This window comes from Dendrobates tinctorius, unplaced genomic scaffold (assembly GCF_039654945.1).
Source record: "Dendrobates tinctorius isolate UK_male_01 unplaced genomic scaffold, ASM3965494v1 ptg000388l, whole genome shotgun sequence".
Classification (NCBI taxonomy): Eukaryota; Metazoa; Chordata; class Amphibia; order Anura; family Dendrobatidae; genus Dendrobates; species Dendrobates tinctorius.
The window spans coordinates 7,334,095-7,349,612 of record NW_027362054.1 but is presented as its reverse complement, the minus strand read 5'-3'; the positions used below and the strand labels follow the sequence as shown (position 1 = coordinate 7,349,612).

The following is a 15,518-nucleotide window of genomic DNA, read 5'->3' as shown; positions in this document are numbered from 1 at the left end:
ATGCTCCAGGACCTGAATTAAGTGACTGCTGGGGGCATGGCCTAAGCTCCACAGAGCTAGGAGCTGCAGGGAAACTCCTAGAAAAGGTAACTACAGGACAATGTTACCAAGGGGCATAGACAGAGACAGAAACCAGATCAAGCCGAGGTCAAAGCACGAGATAGCAATACAGTACCAAAGGATTAGACAGAATGGATAGTCAGGTCGTAGCAATGGATCAGAAAACCAGAACGGGCATTAGACGGTACAATAGGGATAAACTGAAATGGAATAACGATAGATAAGCCAGGAGGTCAGAACCATAAAAGACAATAGTACAAAAACGAGAGACGGAGTACAGAGTGAAGGAACAAGCCGGGTCATACACGGGAAGCAAACAACGCAGAGTACACGCACACCAGAACAGCAGTATAAGAGGAAGAGGCAGAGGAAGAGGCGGAGGAAGAGGAAGAGGAAGACAATAGGGTAAATCATCACGCAATGTTGCAAAAGATGTTGGTTGTTCAGTCAGCTGTGTCTAAAATCTGGACTAAACACAAACATGGGAAGGTTGTTAAAGGCAAACATACTGGTAGACCAAGGTAGACATCAAAGCGTCAAGACCGGAAACTTAAAGCAATATGTCTCCCAAACAGGAAATGTACAACAAACAAATGAGGAACAAATGGGAGGAAACTGGAATCAACGTCTGTGACCGAACTGTAAGAAACCGCCTAAAGGAAATGGGATTTGCATACAGAAAAGCTAAACGAAAGCCATCATTAACACCTAAACAAGAAAAAAAAAAAAAAAAAAAAAAAAAAAAAGGTTACAACGGGCTAAGGAAAAGCAATCGTGGACTGTGGATGACAGGATGAAAGTCATATTCAGGGATGAAACGCGAACCTGCATTGGGCAAGGTGATGATGCTGGAGCTTTTGCGTGGTGCCGTTCCAATGAGATTTATAAAGATGACTGCCTGAAGAGAACATGCAAATTTCCACAGTCATTGATGATATGGGGCTGCATGTCAGGTAAAGGCTGTCATTACATCTTCAATAAATGCACAAGTTTATGTTGATAGTTTAGACACTTTTCTTATCCCCATCAATTGAAAGGATGTTTGGGGATGATTAAATCATTTTTCAAGATAAGTCATCCTGCCATAGAGCAAAAACTGAAAATATTCCTTGAAAAAAAGACACATAAGGTCAATGTCATGGCCTGCAAATAGTCCGGATCTCAATCCAATTGAAAATCTTTGGTGGAAGTTGAAGAAAATGGTCCATGACAAGGCTCCAACAAGCAAAGCTGATCTGGCAGCAGCAGAGAAAGTTGGAGCCAGATTGATGAAGAGTACTGTTTGACACTCATTAAGTCCATGCCTCAGAGACTGCAAGCTGTTATAAAAGCCAGAGGTGGTGCAACAAAATACTAGTGATGTGTTGGAGTGTTTGTTAGTTTTTCATGATTCCATAATTTTTTCCCTCAGAATTGACTGATTCCATAATTTTTCCCCTATGCTTGGTTTAAAAGTAACCATTACTGACTACCACATTTTTTGTTCTTGATTTCTTTTAGTGTTTCTTGAAGCCAGAAAGTTGCCATTTGAATTGACTTTAGTTTTGTGCCATGTCTGTGATCTGCTTTTTTTCTACAAAATGAAACAACTGAATGAACATCCTCCAAGGCCGGTGAGTCCATAATTTTTGTCAGAGGTTGTACAATAGATGAGCACTAGACAAATGCAGACACCAGATACAAGTACGTGAAGCTCAGGCGTGTGAATGGGGCCCAACATGCAAATCAATGATCTGGACGTATAATACTTAGAAGTGGGACCCTAAGGGTGTGTGCACATGCTGCGGATTCTTTCGCACAGATTTTGCAAAATCTGCAGGTAAATCCGCAGGTCAAAAGACCTGCGGATTAGCCTGCAGTTTGACACCTCTACAATGGAGCAGATGTAAAACCGCTGTGGATTCTGCAAAAAGTAGTGACATGCTGCGGTTTTGAAACCGCAGCAAATCCACGCGGAAAAATCTGCACTGCGGTTTTTGTTTTCCATAGAATATAAAAGGTACTGTACACCGCAGCAAAAACTGCTGTGGATCCACAGGGCCAAAACCGCTGCGGATCCGCAGCATATGCACACACCCTGAGAAATGCTCGTTTGCAGCCTCGCAGTGCTCCAACTAATTGACAGAAGTCACAAACAAGGCAACTCCGTCTAATCCAGACTGCTCCAATGCTGTCCTCACATCTAGCAGTCTAGTCATGTTCTTTGTTTTGCATGAATTTCAGCAGCACTGCAATGCAATTCCTATCCATGTAGCAAGGTAAGGTCGCATTTAGACGTTAATGATTTTTTATGGTACACAGATTCAGTTTTTACCATTGGTGGATTTCCTCATTAAAAAAAAAAAAAAAAAAAAAAATTAAATATGTTACAAATCTTCTCCTAACCTAATGAATGTGAACACCGGACGGCCATGTGTGCCGTCAGCGACTTGTATGGGTCATTTTGATCCGTGACTTTGTTGTTGCTTATGGGCCACTCGGTCCGCAAATAACATGGATACGTGAACAGCCATAGAGAACAACGAGGGCACGTTATCTGCAATAAACAGATCGTACAAGTCTGTGATTCTCAGATGTCTGAATGAGGCCTGAGGCACATTGCTCTTCTGTGGCATCTACACACCCGAATAGGAAATTAGACACTTGTTTCTGCATTTTACATATTTGGAAACAATTTGTAAGATCTGGGCATAACTACATTCTGGCAAGGGAGGCAGAGAAAAATAGTTTACAGAGAAGCATCCAACATGACAAGACCTCACTCACACTATTCCTAAAGCACCACTTCAGTTATTTTTTTCACTAATATAAGTTCCCTGCCCCTAGTCGTACACTTACCAGCCTCCATCTTCACCTGTTATCAGCGCTACTCCGGTCCCACGACGTCATCTTGTGACCACAACTTCTTACTGGCCAGAAGTCAGAGGCAGCGGTCACAAGCTCTCAGTATAAGTCAATGGGAGAATTGTTCTGGCTCTCAGACTTAAGGCCCCGTCACATACAGTGAGATTGCCAGCGAGATCGCTGATTTTGTGACGCCACAGCGATCTCGCCAGCGAAATCGGTGTGTGTGACATGTATCAGCGACCGGCCCCCCTGCTGGGTATCGCTGATCACGCTCGAACGTCCTAGGCCGTTTTTTGATCGTTGGTCTCCCGCTGGCCAGCGACAGACCAACGATCAGCGACGCTGGGAGCTGGTTTCCAATGTAAAATATACCTTGGATACCAGCTTACTCGCTGGTGAGTGTCTATGTGACAGCTCACCAGCGATCAGTTAACTACGTCCCAGCGATCCCATCCACGTCGGATCATTGGTGGGATCGCTGGGACAATGATGCTTGTAACAGGGGCCTTTACATTGAGTAATGACTTCCAGATTGCCCAACAAATACAGGATCAATCCGGCAGGTAACAACCCGCAGAAAAAAAAACGACGATAATGAGTGGTAAGTATAAGACATGGGGCAGGGAGCTTTTGTTAACTACTCCAGCGCCGAAATAACATATGCAAAATTGGTGCTTTAAAAAGGGAACTTGTTACCTTTGCACCCGCAGTGCTATGTGTGGGCTGCTCGTTATACGCTGGAGAACTCGAGCAGAGTCATTGTGTTGATTTATATTTTAGGAGTCCAGTGGGCAGGCCTACTAAGTTACAGCTTTCTCTGCTTGCAGTCATACGGGGAGGCTCAATCATTAAGAAGGCCCGCCAATTGGACTCCTAAACAAACAAGGAGCTGGTAGTTAGGCCGGGTTTAGGTGTATTTTGCAGCCCATATACAGACTGCAATGTCCATAATGTGGGTCTCCTGAGCCAAACTTACAGTCTCATATGTGTCTACAAGGCTGCAAGTTTGGGTTGGGAGAACCACGTCAGTAGGGGCATTGCAGCCCGGACAGTGAAATACGCCCATCTGAACCCGGACGAAAATTAATAAGATACAAGTCATATAGCAATGTAATCACCTCCTCCACTCTATAACATGCTGCCTTCAGATCAAATCCCTACAGATATCCACTCACCCAACGTTTAGATGATCTACTAACGCCTCGGTGAGGCTTGTGGCCGCAGCAATGGCCTCTTTTCTTCTTTTCTCTGTTGAAAAGAAACAGTGTTACTTAGTACTACAGCACTGACGGGTGTAATGTCAAGGACCGAGCCGGCTCTATGGTCATACCCACATCATTTCACCCATCGGTCAAAGAAAGCTGTATATCTAAATATTAAACTAATGTCATCAGGACTTCTGCAGGTGAAATGTCAATGCTGTCAGTAGAGATGGACGCGAGGTCCTGTTCACACCGGGCTGTGTCAGCTATAATTAGGCATCAGCAGATCTTAACATTTTTAGGATCAAATAGTTTCCTGTGTGAAGAATTACAATGTATTTGCACAGGGGTGATCCGTGTGGGATCCGATTCCTTGTATGCACGAGTGGTATCTGAATAACAGGAGAATAGCGCACGCTGGGATACTGTCACACCGACATACTAAGCAGCCCTAGTATATAGCAGAACGGACCAAAAATAGGGGCACGTGCCTTCAGCCTATGACCGCCAGCCAGGTCCCCAGTCCTCGACAGTCTATGGCCGGGTTCCCACGAGGAGATTTAGTGGTCTGTATACAGAGCTCAATGCCCGGTCTGCCTGGGGGTCTCCAGACTCAAACGCGTGTCCATGAGGCTGGAAGTTCGGGTTGGGGACCTGCGGTCTGACCGGGCACGGCAGTCCGTGTATGGACCATGAGATACGTTTGTGTGAACCCGGCCTTATGATGGTTAAGCACTGCAGATAAATATGAGGAGCAGGCAGAAGGGGCCCCTGCTGAGGACACCATGGGGGCCCCAATGTGCCTGTCACAGCAGCAGCCACTTGTTTTGGAGGTGTAAGTGGCCCCCTCACCTCCAGCCACAATGATATACATACACACTGGAGACAGGTCTATATATCACACACTGAGGAGGAACAGGTCAGGGAGACACCACACATAACCCGGGCTGAGCGCGCACCGACTTCCGCCCACAGTGACTGACAGCAGCGCCCTCCTATCAGGCCCGCACAAGGACACTTTATCCCGAGGCCTCGGAGCAGGAGCGGGCCCGGCGCTCACCTTGCAGCTCCTTCCTCTCATTCTGTTTCGCCTGGTGCTCCTTGAGCAGCCGGGACAGCATGGCGGCGGGTGTCAGGCGCCAGGCGGGAGTCAGTCAGGGGAAGAGCACACGGCGGAAGTGGAGGCAGATCCTGTGCCGGAGTCTGGGCACACGCTGACATCCAGCGGCTCATGTGAGGAGAGGAGCGCGGTGAGAGTCACCTGCCCGCCCTGCTCTTATGTACCCGCCGCTGCTATGACCAAGCCGCCATTACCCTCTCCCCAGAGACGTCACTTTATCATTTTACTAATAATGCAGCTACATGAGTCTTAATTATGAGCTGGAGTGGATTTTTTTTTCTAGCTGCATGGTATTCTAAGGCCACGTTCACACCCTCAGTATTTGGTCAGTAGTTTACCTCAGTATTTGTAAGATCAGCAGCGGTGTAAGATGCTTATCACCATAAATAAAACCCTCAGGGGTTAAATATGAATAGCTAGGAGGATTACCCACTTCATAAAACATAACCTCAGCCATTAAAACCTAAGGCTGGTTCATACACAGCGTTTTTTTAGCGGTTTTTACCGCGGTTTTCACTATAAAACCGCTAAAAATAAGGTGCACAGTCATTTCTATGCATTTTGCACTTTTTGTGCACATTGATGCGTTTTTTACCGCGAAAAAACCGCATCGCGGTAAAAACCGCAGCATGCACATTAATTTTGCGTTTTTTTCCGCGGTTTAGGCTTCTCCCATGCTTTTCGAAACCGCTGCGGTAAAAAACGCATCAAAACCGCCGCGGAAAAATAGGTGCGGTTTCTGGGAAGGGATTCAGGTTTTTGTGCAGAAATTTTCTGCAACGTGTGCACTTAGCCTAAGACTTCACAAAAAACAAACATAATAATAGTAGTGCTCGTGCAAATCAGTGCTCATTAAAAAAATGCTTCGATCTCACCATTAATAACGGACGTGAAAATCCCGGTCTATTTCCAGATGTGTCCTTCCGGGTACTGGATGCAGTCGGAACAGGACAGTAAATGTGGAAGGGATATAGATGTATAATGATCCCTATCCTCCCTGTCGTGCCCAAGTTTTGCTCCTGTCCACACAAGGACAGGCCCCGAGTGAACCCTGTAGTGTCACCCCCAATATGTTATGAGGGGTCCTTGCTCCCTACACGTTTCCTCCCCAATAATGGGGATTCATCAGGGGAGTTAGATAAATAAGATAGGGGGTTTATTCTAGGATTTGTCCGTATATTATGTAAAGGCCCCGCAGTGGCTGAGCGCCTTGTCCAGCAAAGTGACTGTCCATGTCACTGCCAAAAATGAGTTCTCTGTGAGGACAGGAGCAAAACTTGGGCACAACAGGGAGGATAGGGAACATTTGACATTTATATCCCTTCCACATTTAGGCTGTGTTCACACACAGCGTTTTTTTTAGCGTTTTTTACCGTGGTTTTCACGATAAAACCGCTAAAAATAAGCTGTACAGTCATTTCTATGCATTTTGCACTTTTTGTGCACATAGATGCGTTTTTTACCGTGAAAAAAACGCATCGCGGTAAAAAACGCAGCATGCTCATTAATTTTGCGGATTTTTCCGCGGTTTTGACTTCTTCCATGCGTTTAGAAACCGCTGCGGTAAAAAACGCACCAAAACCGCTGCGGAAAAATAGGTGCGGTTTCTGGGAAGGGATTCAGGTTTTTGTGCAGAAATTTTCTGCAACGTGTGCACTTAGCCTTACTGTCCTGCTCCACCGACTGGACTCAGTATTTGTAAGCCAAAACCAGGAGTGGAACAGTATAATAGAGATGCGTCACCACTTCTGTATATTTTACTCTTTCCTGATTTAGGCCTACAGATACTGAGGTAAAAAACTTAAAAAATACTAATATTGTGACCATGGCCTTACCCTTTCCTGATTTTCTATTTTTGCATTTTCAATTTTAACTCCCCTTCCAAGAATTATAAATTATTTTTCCATCCTCATAGCTGAAGGAGCACTGATTGTTTTTTTTTTTTTGTGGGACAAGTTGTATTTTTAGATGACACTGTTCATTTTACCATATAAATTACTCGAAAACAGAACAAAAAATCCAAATGGGATGAAATGGTTAAAGGGAACCTGTCACCCCCCCCGGGCGGTTTTAAGTAAAAGAGCCACCTTCAGCAGCACTAAGGCTGCACTCTAATGCGTCCCATAGGCATGTTGTATCCCCCTGTATCAGCCGCCTCCCAGCCGTCCATCATGCCCCTGTTGTGTCTGGCACTGCGCATGCCCGAGAACTGTTGTCACAAAGCAGGCGTCGGCATACAACAGAGGAGGAGGCGGCGGCGCACAGGGGCATGATGGACGGATTGGAGGCAGTGCCCAGACGCAAGACGGGTATGATGGATGGCTTGGAGGCAGCGCCCAGACGCAAGGCGGGTATGATGGACGGCTGGGAGGCGGGTGATACAGCGGGACACAACAGAGGCATGATGGGAGGCGGCTGATACAGGGACACACACCATACCTATGGGACGCATTACAGGTATGAGTACCTATTTATAAAAGTCAATATTTCGGCATTACTAGGGGTCAGAAACAAAAGAGCCACCTTCACAGAATGCAGCCTTAGTGCTGCTGAAGGTGGCTCTTTTACTTAAAAACGCACTGGGGGGTGACAGGTTCCCTTTAAAGAAAACTTAACCCCTTAATGACCACCAAAACGCCTTTTAACAGCAGCAAGTAAGGTGACTTATTCCTCAGCGGCGCTTAGAAATAAATGTATAGTGCCTCCAGGATCGGAAAATCTCTGGGGCCTCGGCTACCGGACCATATTGATGGAAAAAATAAAAAAAATATATGGCTCAAGCAAGAAGGGGATCAAAAATTTCAATTCAAAAACAGAAAAACAAGGTGAAGGGGTAAAAAAGCGTCTTTTAGGGCTCTTTTACACGTCCTGATATTTCGGGTACTGAGAAAACCAGTACCGGAGTTATCCGTGTATGTGTGTTTAACCCCTTAGTGACCGAGCAAATTTTTACAATTCTGATCACTGTCACTTTATAAAGTTAAAGCTCTGGAACGCTTCAATGGATCCCGGTGATTCTGAGCCTGTTTTTCGTGACATTGTACTTCACGTTAGTGGTAAAATTTCTTCAATATGACTTGCATTTTATGAAAAAAACGGAAATTTGGCAAAAATTTTGAAAATTTTTGCGCCCTTGCATCATGGAGTAATGTCACATAAAATGGTTAATAAATAGCATTTCCCACATGTCTACATCAGCACAATTTTGGAAAAAAATTTTTGTTAGGACATTATAAGGGTTAAAAGTTGCCCAGCGATTTCTCATTTTTCCAACAAAATTTACAAAACCAATTTTTTAGGGACCACCTCACATTTGAAGTACCGGATTTTTCGGACTATAAGACGCACCCCAATTTTCAGTAGGAAAATAGGGGAAAAAAAATAATGTGTCAAATGGGGGTCCGTCTTACAGTCCGAATTCAGCTTACCTGGGAAGGGATCCGGCACAGGTGGAGAAGTAGTCACAGGGGTCATTCAGTGGTCCAGGCTCATGCGGTGGCGGCTCTGTGCTGGGGCAGCTGCGCTGGGGTAGGGGCAGCTGTGCTGGGGCAGGTGGGCTCTGCGGTGGTGGCAGCGGGCGGCGCTCTGCGGTGTGGTGGTGGCAGCGGGCTGTGCTCCGGTGCAGGGGCGGCGGGTCCGCCGGCATTTCTTCGCAGCCCGGAGGCCTCCGCAGTTCCCTTGCTGGCCGCCGTCATGTTGCGGTGGCCTCCGGGAGCATGGACGTCGGAAAGATGGCCGCCGGGACGGCGCATGCGTGGGATCAGATCTCGTCCCGAGATCTCGGGGGACGAGATTCAAATCTCAGCAACGAGATCTCGTCCCCCGAGATCTCGGGATGAGATCTGAAGCTGCGTATGCGCCGTCCCCAGACCGGCGGCCATCTTCCCGGCGTCCATGCTCCCGGAGGCCACCGCAACATGGCGGCCAGCAAGGGAAGTGCGGAGGCCTCCGGGCTGCGAAGAAATGCCGGCGGACCCGCTGCCACCACCGCACCGCAGAGCGCCGCCCGCTGCCACCACCGCAGAGCCCCGCCCGCTGCCACCAGCCACAAGGTTAGACCGTGTATTGCGACCATAAGACGCACCCCCCACTTTCCCCCAAAATTTTTGGGGAAAAAAGTGCGTCTTATGGTCGGAAAAATACGGTAAGTTTGAGGGGTCAATATGACAAAAAATACCCAAAAGTGTCACCATTCTAAAAACTGCACCCCTCAAGATGCTCAAAACCATATTCAAGAAGTTTATTAACCCTTCAGGTGCTGGAAGGAAAAAATGAACATTTTACTTTTTTCACAAAAAATTTACTTTAGATCCAAACTTTTTTTATTTTCACAAGTATAACAGGAGAAAATGGATCACAAAATTTGTTGTGCAATTTCTCCTGAGTACACCGATATCCCGTATGTGGGGGAAAGCCACTGTTTGGGTGCATGGCAGGGCTCAGAAGGGAGGGAGCGCCTTTTGACTTTTTGAACCCAAAATTGGCTTAAATCAATGGTGGGTGCCTTGTCGCGTTTGGAGACCCCCTGATGTACCGTAACAGTGGAACCCCCCAATTCTAACTCCAAACCTAACACGACCTTAACCCCAACACACCACTAACCCTAATCCCAACCATAACCCTAACCTCAACACCTACCTAACCCCAACCATAGTCCCAACCCTAACACTAGCTCTAACCCCAACCCTAACCCAAATGAAAAAATACATTTTTACCTAGCTAAGGGGGTGATAAAGGGGGGTTTGATTTACTATTTTTTTATTTTGATCAATGTGATAGGGTCTATCACAGTGATCAAAATGAACCAATAGGAAAAATCTATTGTTGCCGGGTGCCGGCCGATCTTGGTGGGCATACTGCGCATGTGCCCACCATTTTCTTCCAGGAAGAAGACGCCGGGGGACAGAGTTGGAGGTTCCAGGGACACCGGAGGTACCTGGTGGTGGCTCAGGGGACCCCATTTCTCTCTCCTCTGGTATGATAGATCATATCAGAGGAGAGGAAAGTAAATGGGAAATCAGACTTTTTCTCCAGTCATCTATGACAGCAGCATCGGAGGAAGTCTCCCCGCCCTAATGGGGGACAGGAAACACAAAGAGGTTAAATACCCCTCCCCTTCCTGAACCAGCAGTGTTTTTCCTGTTCCCTATGGGGCATGAAGAGGTTCCCTGACGATGCTGCCGTGGCCGGCGATTTGGAGCACCCAGGTCTATTCACTTACTACCGGGCAGCTGAGGTTGAGGGCTCTGCTGTCCTCCACCTGCTGCTCCCATCTCCTTGCATGCCATGTGATTCAGAACCCTCTATTCCCGCTCCTCCTGCACCTCCTTGAGGGGTAAAGTGGAGTGGTGATGTGCAGCCAGGGTCATAGCTCCGGTTACAGCGTGCATCGGAAGTGACGTCGGGTGAACTTCCGGTTCACTTCTTGTGCGTTCCACAGTGGAAAGCACGCACTCCACGGCGTGTGCTGGGATTCTCCAGACCTGTCATGTTTGGGGGCGTTCCCTTTGGGATCCCCCCTCCTACAACCTGGAGGAGGAGGAGCACAACTGTCTAAGGCTGGGACCTCGGTTATTTAATCCTGGTCGGGGATGCCTCCAGGTAAGGCTCATTGTCTGTGTCTCTGTGTGACCACTGATGGACTGACCATGGACGGCGACAAATCCTCCCTTTCTGCCTGCGCAGAGCCCAGCGTCCACCCTCCTGTAAGTAGTGGATGAAGGTAATTTCCTATTTGGGTGTCCTTAGGCGAGACTTCGTCCACCTTTCTCGTTTTAGGGAGACAGGGTCCCTGCCCCTAAGAAGGATAGAGGGTCCAGCCGCAAGTGTGGCATATGTGCTATCAAGCTTCCCTCAGCATATAAGAAGAAGCTTCGCCAGCCCTGCACTGATGTATTGCGTACCGAACAGCCATCTCTGTTGGACAGCATCAAGACCCTCATTAAACAGGAGGTTCAATCCTCTGTTTGCCCTGTCACAGGCTTCAATACCACAGCCCCCTCCTAAGAAAAGGAAGTTGGCATTTGTGGAGTCTGACTTAGGCGAGGTCCTTACCTCTGATTCGGAGGATGTTTGGGAGAATGAGGGTTCCACTTCCACCCCTAGGTCCGATAATAAAAAATATTTTTCTTCCGAGGATATGGAGGAATTAATCGGTATGGTGAGAAGCACCATGAGGGTTGAGGAGGAGGAGGTAAAGCAGTCAGTGCATTATGAAATGTTTGGGGGGCTAAAACCTAGAAAACATAAGGGTTTTCCCATACATGAAAACATTCAGAACCTTACCCTTCATGAATGGATCTTCCCGAGAAAGGGCTTAGTGTCCCGTCGGAATTGAAAAAAATTTTTTCCCCTAGACAGAGATTGTTCTCTTTGCGAGACTCCCAAGGTAGATGTGCAGGTATCCAGGGTGGCAAAAAAGAAGGCCCTTCTGTGAAGGGTTAATACTAAAATCAGAGCGGAAGTTTTGTTTTGTCCATTCTCTGAAGGTTTCGTCTCTTCATTTTTGTTGCTGTAAGATACATTTTTGTAATTGGCAAGGGCTGTCATGAAACCAGACTGTTCTCATCAGGTGCAAAGATAAGGGAGGCGGGAGTGTAAAACTCTGAAGAATATGCCACTATACTACTTTCTATGACGGACATATATGTAGTTTCCGGTTTTCTTGCAATATTATTGGCTTACAAAGTGAAGCATTACCATGATGTTATTGGTACTTGAGAACCTTGCATAATTAAGCAAAAGATTATAAAAGATGTGACTGAAATAAATAAAGGGGCTTAGTGATCTGCCTCGATCCTCCCGTACAGAGACCCCCGTCTCCATGTGGTCATTTGAGTTGCTAGCAACACTAGAATAATTTGGACATCACTGGCTCAACCGTGAAGGGTTAATTTAGCCCTCCCTAAATAGCTACCTCGACGGTGGCGCCCAACGTGGGGCCCCCGAACAGGGACGCCTCTGCCCCCAGAGGACAACAACACAAAGGACCCTCAGAGCAGACACAGGTGCTGGAAAATTGGGACTGATCATCCCCCACGACAACCACAGTAAGTTGGCAGTTATACTGTTCAGACTGACCGTTGGTGTGGTTTTCCTGTGCTTGTTGCTGCAAAGAGGATCTGTGGTTTGTCCCCTGGTGGGGTGATTCATGGGTGGAATCATATAGAGGTGTAGTCCCGTTGGGGGCCCAGTGTGTTAGGAGTGGCGGAAGGCACTAAATAAAAATTATGAATAAAGTGCCTTCGCCACCCGGGGTCCACCGTGCGGCAGATGGTAAGACCGCTGCTAGGCGATGGCAGAATACAAGGTTAACGTCACCCTGGTGCACTAGGCAAGCTCAGTTTAGCTCACAGAGCTGCCAGGATAAACAGAAATGCAAAAGTGCTGAGTCTGTTTAACTCACAGAGGCTCAGCTACACAGACGCGGTAACTGGTCACAGGAGGGGCGTGAGCTGACGGCACCAACTCCGTCTAGACCTACCATATACATCTGTGACAGAGACGTCGCAACTGCGAACGTACACTGTGCTGCTACAGCAGCGTGGCAGGAACATAACCGCTAAGAAAATGCTGCTATCAGGCAAGCGCAATATGGACGCTAGGCTGCTGACGCAGGGATGCAAATGGCGCGCTGGCGCTGTAACTTGACTAAGACCGACTCACTGTCACCATTCGTAATAACCAAGGGAAGGGGTTTCATAATAATTCAGTCACCAGTCCATGCATCCATCACCATACACAGCATAATATGCTACATTAGCGCATGGCGGAACGGCCATGCGCACTTTTTATAGCGCACGGGAATTCCGTTGGTTGGCACATGAATTGTATAATGAAGGTTATGTGGACATTGAACAGCAAGTGAATTCTGATTGTTTCTGTTACTGCTATGTTGAAGAAGGAAAAATTGTCTATTATTATGGCAAGGACGGGATGTATTGTGGTTCAAGCAAGTGACTGTGGTGTGAGGAAGTGATTAAGAAGGAACTAAGATTGATAATGTCAGGCAGACAGATGGTTAAGAATGATTTGAAACAAGAAGTTTCCCTGCTAGATGATAAGGTCCCTCCCCAGGAAATCAAGCCTCTCCTCCCGACTGTAAGCTCTGTGCCCCTTAACCCTAAGGCACCGATGTATCCTGGAGTACCGAAACTCAGTATGCCCCCACCCTATGATCCTGCCGGGTGGATCTGTGCTGTATGTGGAGTTACTAATCCTCAGTGGAGAGAGGTCTGTTATAATTGTGGCACAAGGAGACCGGGAGAAGCAGTCCCCACCCCCACCTTTCCTTTGTTAAACTCTGACGGTACCTATTATCATCCGCCGCTAGCCTCAGTCCCCGCTATGTCTAATATTGCTAGTGGTTATGAGTATAATCCCTTCACCCCATCACAAATAGACACTGTTCGCAATCAATTACCCGATCCAGAGACTTCCCCCATGGCTTTCTACAGACAAATGGCATCAAATCGAGACATTTATTCCACTCCCCGAAGAGATCTATTACACATACTTTGAGTAAAAGTTGGGGAGGGGTATTTTCCAATTATTGAGGGTGGCATAATATATAATATGAATCTGGATGGGGAACTTATGAGAGTGGTGTTGATTTCTGCAATGCTTTAAAGGTTTGGGCACAAGATAAATTAGCAGACCAAGCTATCTCTCTCACAGATATCACACAGGCCAAAGGAGAGACTGCCGAGAAGTTCTATGGGTGTCTTTTGGTAGTATTTATATAGAGATCTGGGATTCTCACTGTATAATGAAGCCCATACATATCTTTTTGTGGCAGCTTTGATGTCCGGCCTCAGACCCGAATTGCAAGAGGCAATAATTTCAGTTAGACCTGACGTTGAGAATTCCACTCCAGACAATGCATTGAAAGTAATAAAAAGTTTTCAGAAGACTTTAACCCGCTCTGTTCACAGAGAGAGAAAAAAAAAGCAAACTAGCAAGCTAGCAGCTGCTTCAGTACTCCCTCCCATCTTAGCCCACACCATATCCCCATTTGCCCCCACAGCAGCTGCGAGTACACAGCCAGTCTCTTAGCAGTATCACTGGAGCACACAGCAAACTCTGGCCCCCCCTCAGCTCCTGGGAACCCTGCTCCTCAGCCCCTCCCTGCTAATGGCGCTGCGGGCGACTTGGTCACTTTCAGAGAGACTGTCACACTCCCGCTGATAGATGCTACCCTCAAGTTCTCTCTTCCAATCGTAATCTAAATACTGGGAACCCTAGAGGATACCCCGGTTACGGACAGCCCCAAAATCCTGATAATTGTCCATACTGAAGGGGTGGCCAACCAGGGTCTGCCATCACAATGTCCTCCACCAAACCTGGTGCATGCTCGTCCGTCACGCTCCCTGTAGGGGACACCCTTGTTAAGTTCATGGTAGACACTGGGGCGGCCAATTCTATAATCAAGTCATCAGATGTACCTACGGATACCCCTATTCAATTCTCAGATCAAGAGCTTGTTTTAATCGGAGTAGATGGTAGACCCAATTAATATACTTTTATAAACCCTATTTCTGTGGGACCTTTTCCCAAGGTTACTGTTCAGTTTGTAATCTCTCCCACATGTCCAGTAAATTTACTGGGGGTAGATTTATTATCACAGTTCCGCTCCAGAATACAATTCCAAGATGATGGTCAGATGGCTCTTACGTTATATAATCCCTATGTAGATGAAGACAGTGAGGAAATCTGTATTTTGCATGCCCTTCCTACAGTTATGATGGCCCTGATAGGCTCAGATCCACCCCAAATATTGCCTGAGGATCAATGACTCACCCCATACCTCTCAGAGATACTATCTAAACTCTGGTCAAAAGGGCCAAATGATATAGGGAAAATGCCTGTAGAACCAGTAAAAGTGTTTCTCAAACCTGGTGCCTAATCCACATACTCTTTTGTCCCAAATACCCCAGGATGCTGCTTGGTTTACAGTTATTGATCTTACCAATGCCTTCTTTAGCATTCTGTTACACCCAGATTGCTAGTTTCTATTTGCATTCACTTATCAGGCACGACAGTTAACATGGACAGTTATGCCACAAGGGGCCCAAAACAGTCCCAACCAGTTTGCAAAAAAATATGAGCAGGTGTCTTTTGCCATTGTTGTCATTGTTAGCCTCCTTAAGTATCTGGCAGCACTGAACTGTCGGGTTTCGGCCTCAAAACTTCAGTTCTGCCTTGGTCAAGTGATATTCTTGGGTCACTGTCTCCTTCAGGGTGCCAAACATCTCGCAGAAGAAAGAAAAATAGCTGTCAGCTCCCTTCCT

The 15,518-nt window shown here is 46.9% G+C and overlaps 1 protein-coding gene across 1 annotated transcript in view; it reads right to left on the bottom strand.

Annotated features, from left to right (window-relative positions):
* Window positions 1-5,375, bottom strand: part of BLOC1S1 (biogenesis of lysosomal organelles complex 1 subunit 1) — a 32,556-nt gene extending 27,181 nt beyond the window's left edge. Inside the window, exons 1-2 of the mRNA XM_073563445.1 lie at window positions 5,170-5,375; window positions 4,083-4,155 (exon numbers count right to left, since the gene is read on the bottom strand). Of these exons, the coding sequence (XP_073419546.1) occupies window positions 4,083-4,155; window positions 5,170-5,230 (134 nt within the window). The 5' untranslated portion in view covers window positions 5,231-5,375. The remainder of the gene's footprint in view (window positions 1-4,082; window positions 4,156-5,169) is intronic.
* Window positions 5,376-15,518: the final 10,143 nt, after the last annotated feature.